This window comes from Natrix helvetica, assembly GCF_964273705.1.
Source record: "Natrix helvetica genome assembly, chromosome: 5".
Classification (NCBI taxonomy): Eukaryota; Metazoa; Chordata; class Lepidosauria; order Squamata; family Natricidae; genus Natrix; species Natrix helvetica.
The window spans coordinates 62,361,618-62,378,454 of NC_138551.1; the positions used below are offsets into that span (position 1 = coordinate 62,361,618).

Sequence of the window (16,837 nt, forward strand, 5' to 3'; positions counted from 1 at the left end):
ATGGACGGGAGGATGAATGGAGGGGTTTGAGAAGGTGCGATATTCCAGGGATGTGACATTTATTTATTTATTTATTTATTTATAACGGGAAACGGATGTATTGTTGCCGTTGGCGTGCATTTCTTTATATCGGGGTTTGAAATCGAGTTACTTTACTGGTGAGATTCCCGAATTTCCTGGCTTGCTGCCCCCCACTCCCAAAATCTTCTTTACAGTCTTTTGACAGTTTAGGGCAGCACTCCAAGCCCTTGAAGGCTTTTTAGTGCACAAAAAGTGTGTGCTTTCACAGCCTTGGTGCTGCAATCTTATTACTGACCATGCAGGGAAAGTTCTTCCCACCAAGAGACTTGCCCAATCAGTGGGTATGATTTCCTGCCTCATATGATCTGTTGCATTTCTTTTTCTTGCAATTAAGTTTCCCAAAAGTTTAGTTATTTGGAGATAACTACAGGTAGTCCTTGACTTGCAACAGTTTACTTAGTGACCGTTCAAAGTTACAATGGCATGGAAAAAAGTGACTTATGACCATTGCAGCATCCACTTGGTCACGTGATTTACATTCGGATGCTTGGCAACTGACTCACGTTTATGACGGTTGCGGTATCCTGGAGTCATGTGATCCACCTTTTACAATCTTCTGACAGGCAAAGTCGATGGGGAAACCAGATTCACTTAACAATGGTCTTAACTAATAGAACAACTGCAGCGAGTCACTTCACAAATGTGGCAAAGAAAGTTGTAAAATGGGGCAAAGCCCATTTAACAAATTTCTCATGGTACCATAAATTTTGAGCTCAATTGTGGTCATAAGTTCAGGACTATCTGTAGTAATGTGGAAAAACATAATGTTGGTGTCTTTCTCGGTTAGAAGCATAGCAGACAAGATTTGGAGGGATCAGTTTATTAGGATGTTGATTGGAGACAGGTGTAAGGCATCAGCTGATTGTAGTGAAAATCAGTGACATCAGATGGGAGAGAGGAAAATGTGTCGTTCAAAAGAGGTTTTGTAGCATTAACCTAATTGACACATTCGTATTTCTCTTATATTTCCCAAATTTATTTATTTGGTAAATATATAAGCCTGCTCATCTCACGTATTTGACTCTAGGCAGTGTGTACAAAGTTAAAAAACACAAAAATGATGCAACAAAATAACCGAAAGAATCATAGCAAAAATTATAAAAAGTTAAAACATTAAAAATAATTTGCAGAAGGGTACACCCAATTTCCCTGGTAATAAAACCGTTTGTAGGCTCCATACCCATACTATTGGATCCCAGACCAGATGGCAAAGACATGTTTTCAGATCTTTCTGGAAGGTCAGCAAAGTCAGTTTGGGCTTTGCTCCCTGTTTATATGCAGTAACTTAGTTCTCATTCTGGCATTGAAGAACTGCCTCAAAAATTAGGCAGAGTTAAGGAAAGAAATGGTCCTATCACTAGGAGAAAATGAGCAGAGCCATAGTAAAAATGGTGGTGTTAATTTTATCAAATGCAGAACAGATTAATCAATAAACTGGTTAGGTAATATTCTTACCTAAAATAAGCCCTAAAATAGGATTCATACAATCAAAAACTAACTTTCTCAACCTCTTCCAAATCTGAAAGATTCTGCCCCCATTCTTGTCTATATTGTACACAGTTTACTTGCATTTTGTCCCATTTTTGAGAAATAACAATCCCCCCCCATTCCTTTGTTAAATGTAGTGTATAGCCATCAAAAGAAAGTTCACCTTCTAGATTAATTGATGGTGTCTTATAGTTTAAAAATCTGGCTGATATATTAGCATTAATATTCCAAGTTGGCTACTGTATTGAGTGAACATCCTTATTGGGATAATGAAAGCTTGCCAAAAGAAGAAATTACTATCTTATTGAGGTAATACAAATACTGCAGCTGAACAGCAAGACTTGAAAATGGTAGAGATGTTTGTTGCTAAAATGCAATGAACTATAGCACTGTTGATTTTAGTTGATGTTATGGAGGAGATGCCATTCTTTCATATTTTTTATTGATCTTTACTATATTCTTTAATGCAGATGATAGCACAGATGTTGGTGAAGAAGACAGCTTCCTAGGCCAGACATCAACAAATGTGAACCCTCCAACTACATTCAGTTATTTCTCTCAAATTCCTAGCAGTAGTGATCCCTTTGGAAGCATTGGACAACCACCCTTAGGAGTGGCAACCTCAACCAAAGCTGGAACATCTGTTTTCTCTAAACCTCCAGTTTCTTTCCCTCTTCTTCCTTCATCACAAGATGGGCCAAATGTATTTTCAGCTTCCACTTCCAAATCACAATCTTTTAATACTCCGTCTACTTCAGTGCAAGGAATTGGAACTTATCAAACACCTCAGCAAAGTGGTCCTCCACCAGCTGTCTTTTCAACACCACCTCAGGGAGCATCACAACAAGGTTATAACCCCTATCGTCATACTACCTTAAGTAGTAGAGCCAATCCTTATATCACTCCCCCACAGCTTCAACAGACACAAGTACCTGCCCAGAGTCTGCAGCCTTCACCTTCTGTACCACCTATGCAGAAGTATACAACTCCTGCAGGACCAATGCCACCGGTAGGAAGATTATCTTTCAGTATATTGCAATTCCTATTAAAAAGTTAAGGACTCAATATTGTAGTTTGTTGCTCCTGTTAAGAATTATCGTTTCACTCTCACATCTTCCAGAAGCTCAATAACAATCATTTATGATTGGCTGAATATGTTTTGTAACTTGATTTAACTGAGAAAGGGGAATCTAGACATATATGAACAAAAACATTTGAGACAAATGTTGCCCTTAAAATAAAGTTATATGCATTTGCTATCTTAACCCTTGATTATTATTTTGCATGAAAACAAAAATGAAATGTTTTTGATTTTAGGAATTTTTGACACTGTTTAATTATATCAAGTAAAGAGTTAATACTTGCTTAGTTTATTGGTGATATCTGAATGTAAAATATTTGCAAAATTATGAAACTAATTTTTGTTTTTAATTCGATAACTTTTGAAAGTTACATTGAATAGAGTTTTGATTAGGATTCAGTTGTGAAACCTAATGTCTTCCACCTAGATCAAATTTGAAAATAATTGGCAATCAGATATATAAAATTAAGACACAATTCCCTTATTGCTTTTTTTTGCTATGCTAATTCAAAATCTATAAGAATAATATATTCCTGTAATTCAGAATGGAATTAATTGTATATAATTAAGACCTGTATCAATATATCAAGAAAAACTTTGAAATATTAATGAAATTTTTCCCCCTTCTCTTTTTTTTTCATTCCAGTCAGCCCTATCACCTCAGACATCAATGTTAGCAGGCCCACTTGTGAAGGCACCACCTGTCTTATTACAAAACCAGTATGAACCAGTTCAGCCACATTGGTTTTACTGTAAGGAAGTAGAAAACAAGGAACTATGGATGCCTTTCAGTGATCTAGATTCTACAACTCTAGAGAAGGTTTATAATTCTGGTAAGACTTAAGGATGTTCTTTGTTAATAATTTGTACTTTTGGACATGAAGAGAATAGACAAGCATATTATATAATATGCAGACCATTTTTACATATATACATTTCATTTGCATATATTTAAAAGCTTTTTCCCCAGTGAAAATATGAGACCTGGTAGATTCTTGTTTGGAGGCAATGTTTCTTCAGAAACTCTAGGTGCTGTTTTGCTTTTCCTGATATTTTCTGAGAACGGTCCTGGAAATGATCAAACTGAGCATTTCTTACATATGCTATAGCTCAAAGAGTAATCAGTAATTATATGCATTTTTACCTGTCATAGTACAGTATTTGATTTATATAAAACATTTAATGATCTTGATGACAGTTATTCATGTAATCAAGATTAAGTGACCAATTCTATCAGAGAGATTTTTGTTCACTCCCCACTTCCTTTAAGCAAATTTACTACAGAAGGTTCCATAAAGTCATACATTTGAGTAATGAAGAGCAATTCTGTCAAAATTCTTCAGAGAAAACTCTAGTCATTTCAAAATAACAAAATTGGATACTGAATACCTCATTACTCAAAGAGGGTTTCCCCTTAGTTTTCAGATTATTTCTCCTGTTTCTTGTTTTTCTCTATGGGATCTACTGAACTTTTCTATTCTATCCATGCTGGTGTATTTTGTATATTGTCTGATTCTGACATCTCCAATGAGCAAAATGGAACAGCTGTTGAAAGAGATAAACATTAAATCTAGAACACTTTCCATCTTGCCCTCATTTTCCAATAGAAGCTTTAGTTCAGAAACAAAATATCACTGTTCAGCGTAAAACTCGAAGCTTTCTCATTTCCAGTATTCACAGGTTAGATGAGAAATGGAGAAAGGTTGATAAAGTAATAACTTTCTGGTAAATCTTTAGTGCAACCTGATCCAGAGAGTGTGGTCTTGAGTACTGATGGAGGACGTTATGATGTTTATCTATATGACCGTGTGAGAAAATCTGTATATTGGGAAGAACAGCAATCTGAAGTAAGACGATGTACTTGGTTTTATAAGGGAGATAAGGACAGCAGATTTATTCCTTATACGGAGGATTTCAGTGAAAAACTAGAGGTGAGTATTTTTAAAAAGGAAAGCAACAATGTTAGCTGTAGATTTTTTAAAAAAATCACAAATTCAAAAGTAAAATTTCTTTTGAATAATAAAATAATAATGTGCTACCACATCCATATCATTATCATCAGTTCCTTTTGTGTGTAGCGTATAGGGTAGTAGCTTTTCCCAATGAATCTATTTTAAAAATCATTTTATTATTTTATGGCCTTTGAGTTATAAAAATGTTGCTGTAATATTAGTTTTAAACAAAAATTTTAGTGTAAAGTAAAAAAATGTTGAAAATTGGGTTATTATTTTTTTACAAAAACAAAATTATTTTATACTGAATAAATTATATGCAGCAAATATGCATATATGTTATTTATTCTTAGTAGATGATTTCATTTTACTGCTAATATGTTTTGAAACTAGAACCGTGATGGTGAACTATGGCATGTGTGCCACAGGTGGCATGCGGAGCCATTTGTTAGGACACGCGACGCGCTGCCCTGTCAGCTGGCCAGCACACATACGCATGCTGGCCAGCTGACTTCGGCCTTCTTTTGAGGCCATTTTTCGCTCTCCGGAGGCTTCCTTAAAGCCTCCGGAATGCGAAAAACCGGCCCTACGGCCAAACCAGAATAGACTTCCAGTTTGGTCATAGGACCGTTTTTTGCCCTCTGGAGCCTTCAGGAGGTGTCCCTTAAAAGCGTCGGGTGTGTGTGTGCTGTTTTCGCCCTCCAAAGGCTCCTAGAAAGCCTCTGGAGCCTGGGGTGGGTGAAAAAAACACACCAAAAGTGGGGTGGTGGTATCGCTGGTCAGGTGTGCATGCATATGTGTGTGGGGGTGTAACACGCATAGCATGGTCATGGCAGAACTGCGCATGATCCCCCTGCGCTCCCCCCGCTTTTGGCACGGGAGCCAAAAAAGGGTCACCATCACTGAACTAGAGCATTCTCTGCTGCATTAGCAGAAAATAGAATTTCATATTGTTGGTATCTGACTTTCATTGTGGCTTTAAATCTTGGGGGAAAGTGCCATTTAGAACATACTAGGCATGAAACACTATGGGAAAAACATCTTTGTCTTCCTAGTTTTAATTATATTTAAATAGTGACTGCCTCTAGAAATTTGATTAATTGGTAAAAAATGCATAGTCTTTGTTCATAAATTGTGGGAATAATTTAATATAATATTACAAATGAAATTAAATTGCATTCTTGTCACATTGTCTTTTGATGTGGTTTCTTGATATTCAAGTTGTATCATTTACGTTTGTTGTAGGCCGAGTATAAGAAAGCTGTTACCACAAATCAATGGCATCGGCGATTAGAATTTCCAGGTGGAGAAACTTTCGTTATGCATAATCCTAAGGTAATGAGAATGTTGCTTAATTAGATACTCTGGAGAGCACCAGTAATGTATTGGTATTATCACTTTGGAGGATGATCATAATTGGATATAGAAGCAGGAGCCTGTTTGGGCAAAAGGGGAAGGTTCAAATGTATTGAGGTGGTTTGAGGTAGTTTTAAGGGTAGATTATGAAGGTTTAAGGAAGAGAATTGGAATGGTTTGACTGCCAGAGGCCTCCTATTACAATTTCCATTCTTAAAACCCTGAAAAGTATTAACATTGGAAAAAATATTCAACACCCAATTGATTTAAAGTAGTTGGAAAGCATGCTGTTAAAATTCCACTGTTTTTTTAATAATTGGGGGATATGGGAGGATGGTCCTTATTTGGGGCCTAAAATTATACCATTTTGCTTTTTAAAGACCAGTTAATCATATCTGACTATCAATCACCCTCCTTTAAGGAATTGCTGATCCATCTTAGAGCCCACCTTATCTACATTTCCTGGTGAAATACATGGGAAAATCCCAATGGGGAGTAAATCGACTCAGGGTTATAATTAGGTCTCCATGAATTTGGACAGCAAAATGATATTACTAACAGATTTGTAGTGCTTTGGTATCCTAGGGAGGGTGCTGACTTTTGCAGTCCGTCTTATCTATATAGGTTTCCTGGTAAAATACATGGGAAAATCCCTTTGAGGGCCCAAATATACCTAGTGTTAGAGTTAAGTGTCCATGAATTTGAATATCAAAATGGACATCTCCAATTTGAAGTGCATTGGTATGTTTAGCAGGGTGCTGAATTCTGAAATCGGTGTTATCAACATTTCCTGGGAAAATACCATGGGGGGGGGGATCCATTTGGGATTAGGTCTCCATGAATGTGGGCAGGGTTCTCCGTGAATTTGGACATTGCCAATAAATTTGTAATGCGTCAATATGATTTTGAGCCAGCATTATCTACTTTCCTTGTAAAATATATGGAAATATCCTTTGAGGGACCAATCCACTTAGGGTTACATTGCCACGAATTCAGGCAGCAAAATGGACATCGTCAATGAATTTGCAGCATGTCCAACACAATCTTATATTAGGAGGCATATTAGATGTTTCTTTCCAACAGTGCAGTTTAACTATTTGAATAGTGTGCTGTCGCAAATCATTATTTCAGGTGTTGAGAATCTTTTAAATCAATTTGGAAATTGAAATAAATATAAACTTAATTTTGAACTAGTATATGCTAAACAGCCTTATGCCATTTTTTTCTTCAAAAAAATCTGTAGTACCTATGAATTTAATCTAAGCTATAGCATACATTTATTGCATAATATCGCAGTAAATTAAATTGGGTATAAATGTGATACACTGATTTTATCTCAGGTTATAGTTCAGTTCCAGCCTTCTTCAATACCAGATGAATGGGGCACCACACAAGATGATCAGACCAGACCAAGAGTAGTTAAACGTGGAATTGATGATGATCATGAGGATATTCCAGATGGTAAGTTGTACAGGATTTCATACAAAACGTTCCCTTAAAAATCTCTTGCTTTCTCCTCACATGCCGGGATGTTACATATGTTTTGGCTGAAGAATATATTGGCTCCCAGCAAGCTTCTGAATATTAACTGTATAGATGCAGGTAATAAGTAAGGCTGCTTTCCAGAATAGATATAAACACTTTTCCTCTGAATATCTGGTATTTACCTTGAGATGTTTGAGAGGCTATTTCCTCATTTTGAGATCACAATGGATGACTTAAAATGCCTTCAAAGTTGAATAGAAAATCATTGCAAATATCGAGTAATATTTAAATTGGAAAGTATGTCTTGTAGTGTTTATGAATGTAACAGATTGCATTTTTTTATTTTTATAGGTGAAATGTCTCAAATTGATCATTTGGTATTTATGGTTCATGGAATTGGCCCAGTGTGCGATCTGCGCTTCAGAAGCATTGTTGAATGTGGTAGGATTATTTGAGTATGGATACAGGAATGCATATGAAGCATATTTCTTTGTTCCTTTTTTCAGCTAGTATCTTACTATGTAGTGGTTCTTAGACCTTTATTTAGAGTTGTTTGTAAAGTCACTTAGTCTAATACACTAAACTAAAGCATTTAAGCTGGTCTTTAAATTGGATTTCAAATCGCAACAATTGTTGCATCAGAAATATAAACATACAAATTAAATGTGGTTAAGAAGATAAGGGAGTGAATAAACTGCTCTAAAGGTATAATCCTCTTAAACGATATTCAAATAAATGATATATTAGTTTTAAAAACTATTAGTGAAAAAAAACAGAATTATAAACTATTATTATTTATAATATCTAGAAGTCAAGCTTTCCCATCAGGAGAGATGAAAAGTGGTAAATTGCTTCGATGCTTTATCCAAATCAACTGCATACATATTTTCTAATGGCTTAGAAAGTGATCAGTGTAGAACTTGCTGGGATTTTAAAAATCAAAATAAGTGGAGCATATACAAAATTTGAGCTATACTTTTACAAGTCCACCTGCAGAGTTTGGACTAGAAAATATTTATTTTCAGAAATTGGAAATTCTATAGCGTTATAGCGTTTATATTTACTATAAACTTCTTCAGTTAATATTAATTGTATGACACCATTATTAATTTTCTCCCTTTTTAAAAAGTTGATGACTTTCGGACAGTATCCCTGAAACTGCTGCAAACACATTTTAAGAAATCAATAGAAGAACATAAAGTGAGTAGAGTTGAATTCCTGCCAGTTCATTGGCACAATGCTTTGCATGGAGATGCAACAGGGGTGGATAGGTAGGTCTACTATACTCACATATTTTAAGAAAGTAGAATTGTTCTTTGATCATTGATTACTCTCTCAAAGTTGATCAGTTGTAACTTTAAGTGTATACTTTTGGTGATTTTTTAGTTTAGAATTACTAAATGTTGTTACATATGAACAAGTATCATATACTGATAATTTATATCATGCTAACTTTTTCATTCGAATAAAAAAGTAGTGATTTTTTCCTAGTATTTTATTCTGTTTTTCATAATTGTATTTTATTGTACTATAACTGATTTATCTGAAATAGTTGAAAGTTACACCGTAGTTTTGAAGTTAGCCTGATCCAACCATGTTTAAGGCTGATCACACTTTAGAGCTTGTATGAGAATGGGGAAAATAGAAAATAGATTTAATAACTCTTGTTCTTGCCATATTAAATATTTGCTAATTGTAATATTTGAATGCAACCAGTGTCATTTCTTGAATATTTGAACCAGTCATTCTAGGATAATAGAGCTAAATGAATGTTGCACTAGTTAAGCGTTTTTAAATAATTCATCTGAGATCATGGAAGTGCAAATTGTGATATGACAAAGTGATATACTGTGGCATACTTCATATCACTATGTTTAACCTAACTTGCAGGCTCTTTAATAATCTGTTTATGGTGTATGAAGGGAACAGATTTGTCTCTGTCTGGTATATTGATTAAATTCATTTATTCATTAATTCATTCTCCACTTTTATTATTTTTATACATGATTGAAAATGAAATAATACTCTTTTGTCCTATTTCCCCCATAATAATATCCTGTGAAGGTAGGTTAGGTAGAGAGGGAGAGAGAGAGTGTGACTGGCCCAAAGTCACCCTGCTTGCTTTCTTATCTAAAGCAGGACTAGAATTCACAGTATTTCAGTTTCGAGCTTGGAGTCTTAGCCGCTAGACCAAACTAGTGCATTGCATATTGCATTCATAGTTTGCCTAACTATGGGTTATTGAATACATAATCACTAATTAGATTCACACAAAGTGAAACTTCAGTTTATTGAACCTTGATACAACATAACCAAATTTGTGACAATTTAAATGATGATATCATCAAAGTTAATCTCTATGATGGTGTAACTTTCAATTCAACAGAGGATCATGACTAACAGACTTCTTTTTCCTAAATGGCCTGTTAATTGGGGCAAGGCTGTTAAAATGGAGTAGGGAAGCTACAAGGAAGATAATATCGTGACCACGATTGCTTTATAGACTTGAAAAATGATTTGTGAAAATTACTTCGGCAATTTTTACTCTCAAATTTCTTAATTTTTAGCAAAGTTTATTTGAAATAACTTTTTAATAACCTGTGTAATTGTGTTTTTCAAGGAATATTAAAAAAATAACATTGCCAACTATTGGACGCCTCCGCCACTTCACCAATGAGACTCTACTTGATATCCTGTTTTACAATAGCCCCACTTACTGCCAAACAGTTGTGGAGAAAGTAACAGTAGAAATGAACCATCTTTATGCACTATTTATGAGCAGGAACCCTGACTTTAAAGGAGGAATCTCTGTTGCTGGCCACAGTTTAGGTAATGTAATGTCTGAATATGATGATTAGTTCAATGTACCATTTTTATTGTATAACTCTTGAGAACTATTGTCTAAATTGTGGCAGGGTGTGTGTGTTAATTCTTATAGCTAGATTTTTGTCCTAGAAACGTCTCTAGTACGTTTAGTGGGAAACATACCTAAGGTAATTACTGTTTAAACTCAGACTGTTTAGATATCTTAAAATTCTATTTCTAACAATAGAGTTTTTTTATCTCCTAGGATCCTTGGTTCTATTTGACATACTGTCCAATCAGAAGGATTGGACGTCTGCAGTTAATTCTACTCCTGTTGCTTCCAACGGTGCTGTGAAAGACGTGACAGATGACCAGCAGGTATTTGTATTACCAAACAATTTTCCTTCATATTTGTTTGATTCCTAGAAAAAACTTCAAACGATCACTGCAATATTCAGAACATAAGAAATATGTAACCTAATCAAATTACACAGTACTGCTGTCATAATTTACTGAATGTCTTCTTCCAAGTACCATATTTTTCGGAGTATAAGATGTGCCGGAGTATAAGACACACCAAGATTTGGAAGAGGTAAATTAAAAAAAAATTTTTGCACTCTACAGGCCTCCCAAACCCTCTGCATGCTTCATTTTTTGTGAAAAACGGGGCATGCAGAAAGTTTGAGAGGCTTGCAAAGTGCTCCTGGGAGTTGGGGGGAGGGCAAAAATGAGCAAAAAACAACCTGTTTTTGGCGAAAACGGGCCTGGTTTTGCCAAAAAAAGGGCATGCATAGCCTTTAGGAGGCTTGTAGAGTGCTCCTGGGGGCGGGGGATATGAGCAAAAAGGCTTGTTTTTCACAAAAACAGGTCTGTTTTTTGCCAGAAAAAGGGCATGCATAGCTTTTAGGAGGCTTGTAGAGTGCTCCTGGAAACTGCCCCCCCCCCAAACGAACAAAAAAATGGCCAATTGTTTGCTCATTTTTGCTCTCTCACATCCCCCAGGAGCACTTTGCAGGCCTCCCAAATCCTCTGCACGTCCATTATATAAAGGGGTGGGGTTTCGGGAGGCCAAAAATGCTGTATTCAGTGGATAAGACTCACCCAGATTTTCACCCTCTTTTTTGGGGGAAATGGTGCGTCTTATACTCCGAAAAATGCAGTATATGTAATTTATTTTAACAAATAGGATCGCTTTCTCTCATAAATGATCAGTTCATAAGGATGCTTACACTGCATTAATCAAAGAAAAAACATTTTATATATTCAACATGGATATATGGTGTATTCTAATTAATCAGGTTTCTAAAAGGTCCTCTGTCTGTATTTTTCTTTAGCATATTAGCTTGTTAAAAAGAATTCAGTCATAAACAGTTGTCTTGTCGCTATTGCAGAATATATATATTTTCTGTATGAGTTTTTACGATCCTTTAATGCCCTTGAGAGTTAACTCTAATTAGTACTTAATCCCAGTGTTTTTAGATACAAATTAGATGCTCTGCAATCTAAGTTGGGCTTCTCTTTCTGACATGGTGGATTGAAGTGAGCACCAAACATACATATACTCAATCTATGTGATTTTTTAGCTATCCACATTCATTAGTAAATGATTAGTATTTTAACTTTCCTTTGGTTTTAAATTTTATAAGCTAATGCAGATTTTTTCCCCTTTTCAAGGGATCATTGAATTCTAATTCTGCTAGTTGCCTACTGTCTCATTTAAATGATGAACATGGGGATAACGAGGATGAGGATGATATTGCAACCTTGCAAAGAACTTTGGAAGTGCTTAGTTTGTCAGAATATATCAGTACTTTTGAAAAGGAGAAGATTGACATGGAATCTCTGGTATAGTAAAAATTAAAAAAATATCATGGCTTGTTTGAATTCAAAACAACATTCCCATTTTATGCACATCCTGAAGTATCTGTTGAGCCAGGAATTACTGTTATCCAGAGAAATTTATACCGTGTTTCCCTGAAAATAAGACAGGGTCTTATTTTCTTTTTACACACAAAATATGGCTTGAGCCTTATTATGAGGGGAGAGTTTATTGTTTTGGGTTGCCGGGTGGCTGCTCTCTTGCGCAACACAGCAGCTATGAAGCGACCACACTCATGAGCAGCCACCCGACAAACCCCCTTTCTAGCCAGGCACACTGACCTATGGGTATTGCCGAGCCGCGTGAGTGCCTGTTTGCCGCCTGGCTCCCGCAGCTTGGCGCCTTCGAAATGCCAGTGAATGATGCTCTGAATGGCTGGAGAGGTGTTGCACGAGCCAGGTGACCTCCGCATGGCTTTTTCTGCGGCTTCCAAATCAAGTCTTCCGGCAGTCGCCGCTCTGGGCATACGCTCTATGGTTGTGGGCCAGCTTCTGGCAGAGCATACAACCATAGAGAGTACGGCCAGAGCGGCCACTGCCGGAAGACTCAGTTTGGAAGCCCCCGAAAAAGCCATGTGGCGGCGGCGGCAGCAGAGATCCCCTGGCTCTGTAAAGAGAGCTGGGCCAGGGCATTGGGAGGCTGGGAGGTGCGAGAGCAGCACAGCCGCTCGCGCAATCTCCCTCTCCAGCTGTGCAGAGCGACATTCACTGCCATTTCGAAGGCGCCAAGCTGCGGGAGCCGGGCGGCGGCGAACAGGCGCTCACGTGGCTTGGCAATACCCATAGGTCAGTGAATGGCGCTGTGTCCGCCTGGAAAGGGGGTTTGTTGGGTGACTGCTCATGAGTGTGGTCGCTTCATGGCTGCTGTGTTGCGCTGCTGCGACAACGCAACACAGCCATTCGCCCATGAGGCTGTGGCCGGCTCTTTGGCAGCCCGCTCGCAAGAGAGCAGCCACCCGGCAACCCCCCTCTTCTGCTGGGCAAGAGCCGCTCACCAACCTAGCAGTATCCCAAAGGCACTAAGCAATGCAATCACCTTTGCCTTCCCCCCAGTTCCCGCGGCTTGGCACCTTCGGGATACAGCTAGGTTGGTGAGCGGCGGTCTGCCTGGCCAGAGGTGGGGGGTTGTCCAGGGGGCTTATTTGCGGGGGAGGTCTTATATTTTTGCCCACCAGAAAAATGTGGCATGGCCTTATTATCAGAACATGTCGTAATTTCAGAGAAACACGGTAAGCATACAGTAATATAAAGTTAGTGAACATGAGATCATTACCACCCATCCCCACTTCCTCTTGATCATTCAATGCCTGAAATATTTGCACCCTCTAAAATAATTTTAGGATAGCACAGAAGTAATAAATCCTTGAGAAGAATAAGTATTATTTTATTATTTGCACAGAATTTGTCTTATGTTAATTAATGACAAATTAGCACAAGTATTTTCAGTTCAATAGCCAGTCTTAGTGAATAAAAAAAGACAAGAGAAGAAACACTTACACAAAATATAGAAGTATACAAATTTCTCAGTGGGCATCATCACGCTTCAGAGTATGTGTTATTAATAGGAAGCAGCTGCATATTTTTTTAGTTTTACAATTTCATGTGGGTTTTTTTTTGGGGGGGGGGGGAGAGTTTGGCTTCCTGTGAAAAAGGATTTCATATTGGCCCAAAGCACTAATGAAAGCAGGATCCTCATATTTAGCATTCAACCATCAGTACTCCATGAGAGCAGCATATGGCATAATATGTATGTTGCCAAATGTCATTTTGCTCGAGTTGGCATTGGTGTTGACCTAGTGAAGGCGTTAAGCTCTTTGACTGAAGGACAAACCAAGGTATGAAGTTGAACTGATCCCAGGAGACTATATGCTTGAATTAGAAAACTTGGAGTACATTCTTTGGTGTATAAAGGAGTCATTGAACAAGTATTGTTTAGGTCAACAGAATCTAGCATTTACCTTTGGTGAGAGTTGAGCAGGAAGTAGGAGAGATTCTTTAAATATATTTGTTGAAGTTTCATGATCAGCAGTCAGGGATTTGAGAAAAAGTTGAACTGCAATTGGCATGAGATGTTTACTGGTACATTAGGAGCCAGTATCCTGGCAAGTTGAAACAAAGAAATGAATTGCCTATGCCTTTGACACTGCCACTTCTGGAGTTAAATTATCCAAATTAAACTCTTGAGATTGGAAAGAGCTTGTTTCAAATCATCAAGTCTTTTCAAAATAGTAACCTGATCCTTCAGAGTTGAGAGGATGTAGAAAAATAAAAGCTTAGTTTCTGTAGATAAATTAAAATGAATTAAAAACTATAATTAAAACACAAAACAACAGTGCTGCAGCTACATTGCTATTACATTGGTAAGCTGAATGAGTATGATTTATTGGTCATGATAACCTATTTTACTTAGGTTTTCTCTGTGATGACATTTGGGGAATAATAGGTTAGGTTTATAGTATTGGTTTTTAACATGTATTTTGATCTATTTTTATAAGCTCTGGCTCCTACTGCTTTCAATCTACAAAGCAAGGATAAATGTGGGGAAATAGCTGTTCTTTCAATTACACAGACTTGGTTATACTGGAGTATCTTGACTTACCTCCCAGGATTCATGGTAATTGTCACCAATGTATATGTGAGTCCTCGATTAACAACTACAGTTGAGCCCAACATTTCTGTTATTAAGTGAGACATTTGTTAAGTGCGTTTTGCCTCTTTTTGCAACCTTTGTTGACATAGTTGTTAAGTGAATCACTGCAGTTAAGTTAGTAACATGGTCGTTAAGTGAATCTGGCTTTGTCATTGACTCTGAAGGTTGCAAAAGGAGATCACATGACCCCAGGCCACTGCAACCATCATAAATAGAAGACAATTGCCAAGCAGTTGAATTTTGATCATGTGACCAAGGGGATGCTATAACAGTCATAGGCGTGAAAAACAGTCATAAGCTGTTGTAATTTTGAATGGTGACTAAATGAACTGTTGTAAATCAAGGACTACCTGTAGTACTAAAATGTTTATACTTCTTTTTTGTAACTAACCAGCTATATTTGTGTTTGTATTTTTTTAATGGAAAAATACCAAATTTGATTTCCCTCATTTTATTTTGAAAGTTGCTGTGTACAATTGATGACCTGAAGGAAATGGGAATACCTCTTGGGCCTCGGAAGAAGATTGCAAACTTTGTAAAAGACAGAGCAGCCAAACAGGTGGGAATGGTAGTTTTGCTCTAGGAAGCAATCTAGGAAGCAATCTCACTGAGTCTCCCTTTGTCTCTGTTTGAATATTAACATTGCATCACAGAAATGTGATGAAATATAAAATAAGTAGGGCAGGGGTGTCCAAACTTGGGAACTTTAAGACTTGTGGACTTCAACTCCTGGGTTGAATTCTGGGAGTTGAAGTCCACAAGTCTTAAAGTTCCCAAGTTTGGACATCCCTGAAGTAGGGTGATAACATATTTTACTGACGAAAGGTGTGAAGAAACACCTTTTGTCAAAATATTGTGAACAATATTTGTGAAATATTATTTAACATTCAACTCCTAGTTAGAATTTTGCATTTGAAACCCTGAGAGCCAGTTTGGGGTAAGGCTTAAATGGAAAACTGTGAAAACCCAAGAACACTGCAGGGATTAAAACCCTTAAAGCTTTAGAGAGAATGACAGTGGGGAAAAAAGAGAAGCCTATTTACCTTCATCTTTGTAGTTGACTTATTTTTATTTTTGGATTATAAATAATCCATCAGAAAAGCTGCAAAGCAAAATGAGGCAAGGAGAGGCTCATTAGATCAACTGATAGAAAAAGAAATTATCCAGAAATATTATAGAAAACATTTGAATAAATGGGAAAAAAATTAAGATTCTATAGGGCATCTTAGGAGAGAAATTGTGAATTTTTAATGTGAAAATTTTAGCAAGTAAAACAGAAATAATAAACAATTGAAAAAGGACATAGACTATTTGGCTTTCCTGGAATTGAAAGAAAAAATGTAAAAAGAATTCTGCCTGATATTTTGAGCAGTTCCAGAGGATCCTGAAGAAAAGATAATTGAACCTCTAACGAAATTTTTTGTGTGTATCTGTGTGCGCGTGCCCAAATACAAATGCATATATTTATTAAAGAGTAATTCTTTGATTCTTCAGTTTTTAAAAATCTTTGTTTCAATAGGAACAAAAAAAGGCATTACTAGAGAAAAAGGCTGCAATGGAAGAAGTTGCTCAGACAGATAAGTTTTCTTCAGCTACTGCATCTTCAGAACCTGCCGTTCCTCAAGAGGCATCCAAACGAAAACGCCCATTTGGAACATCTGTTTCATCTGCACACATAGACTATGAATTTTTTGAAGTGGGAACAGGCCAGGTACAAGATATATGTATGTATGTATGTATGTATGTATGTATGTATGTATGTAAATGAATACATTTTGTTTGCATAATTGTCTCCTTTTGGAACACAGTTTTTTCTGCTTAGCCTATGCAGTTACAGACAAAGGATTGTGTATTAGAGAATAAAATGAAAACATAAAATATTCCTGGAGTACAGATGATATAATGTGCACATGGTTTGCTATGAACCTACTCATAGAGCATCAATTTCACATAAAACTCTTAACGGTGAAAGGCATTTTGCAATTTTCTGTTTCCAAAATCAACTTTGTTATGTCCAGTCTGGGGATACATGTAATAGGCTGAAAGTGAAGTAGCTGAAGT

The 16,837-nt window shown here is 36.8% G+C and overlaps 1 protein-coding gene across 4 annotated transcripts in view; it reads left to right on the forward strand.

Annotated features, from left to right (window-relative positions):
- The window catches only part of SEC23IP (SEC23 interacting protein), a 56,720-nt gene that overhangs the window by 388 nt on the left and 39,495 nt on the right, over positions 1 to 16,837 (forward strand). For all 4 annotated transcript variants that reach the window (XM_081955951.1, XM_081955950.1, XM_081955949.1 and 1 more), the window contains exons 2-13: positions 2,040 to 2,578; positions 3,297 to 3,483; positions 4,388 to 4,581; positions 5,848 to 5,937; positions 7,299 to 7,419; positions 7,795 to 7,884; positions 8,573 to 8,714; positions 10,064 to 10,272; positions 10,514 to 10,626; positions 11,923 to 12,093; positions 15,240 to 15,335; positions 16,296 to 16,487. In XM_081955951.1, coding sequence (XP_081812077.1) covers positions 2,040 to 2,578; positions 3,297 to 3,483; positions 4,388 to 4,581; positions 5,848 to 5,937; positions 7,299 to 7,419; positions 7,795 to 7,884; positions 8,573 to 8,714; positions 10,064 to 10,272; positions 10,514 to 10,626; positions 11,923 to 12,093; positions 15,240 to 15,335; positions 16,296 to 16,487 — 2,144 coding nt within the window. The remainder of the gene's footprint in view (positions 1 to 2,039; positions 2,579 to 3,296; positions 3,484 to 4,387; positions 4,582 to 5,847; positions 5,938 to 7,298; positions 7,420 to 7,794; positions 7,885 to 8,572; positions 8,715 to 10,063; positions 10,273 to 10,513; positions 10,627 to 11,922; positions 12,094 to 15,239; positions 15,336 to 16,295; positions 16,488 to 16,837) is intronic.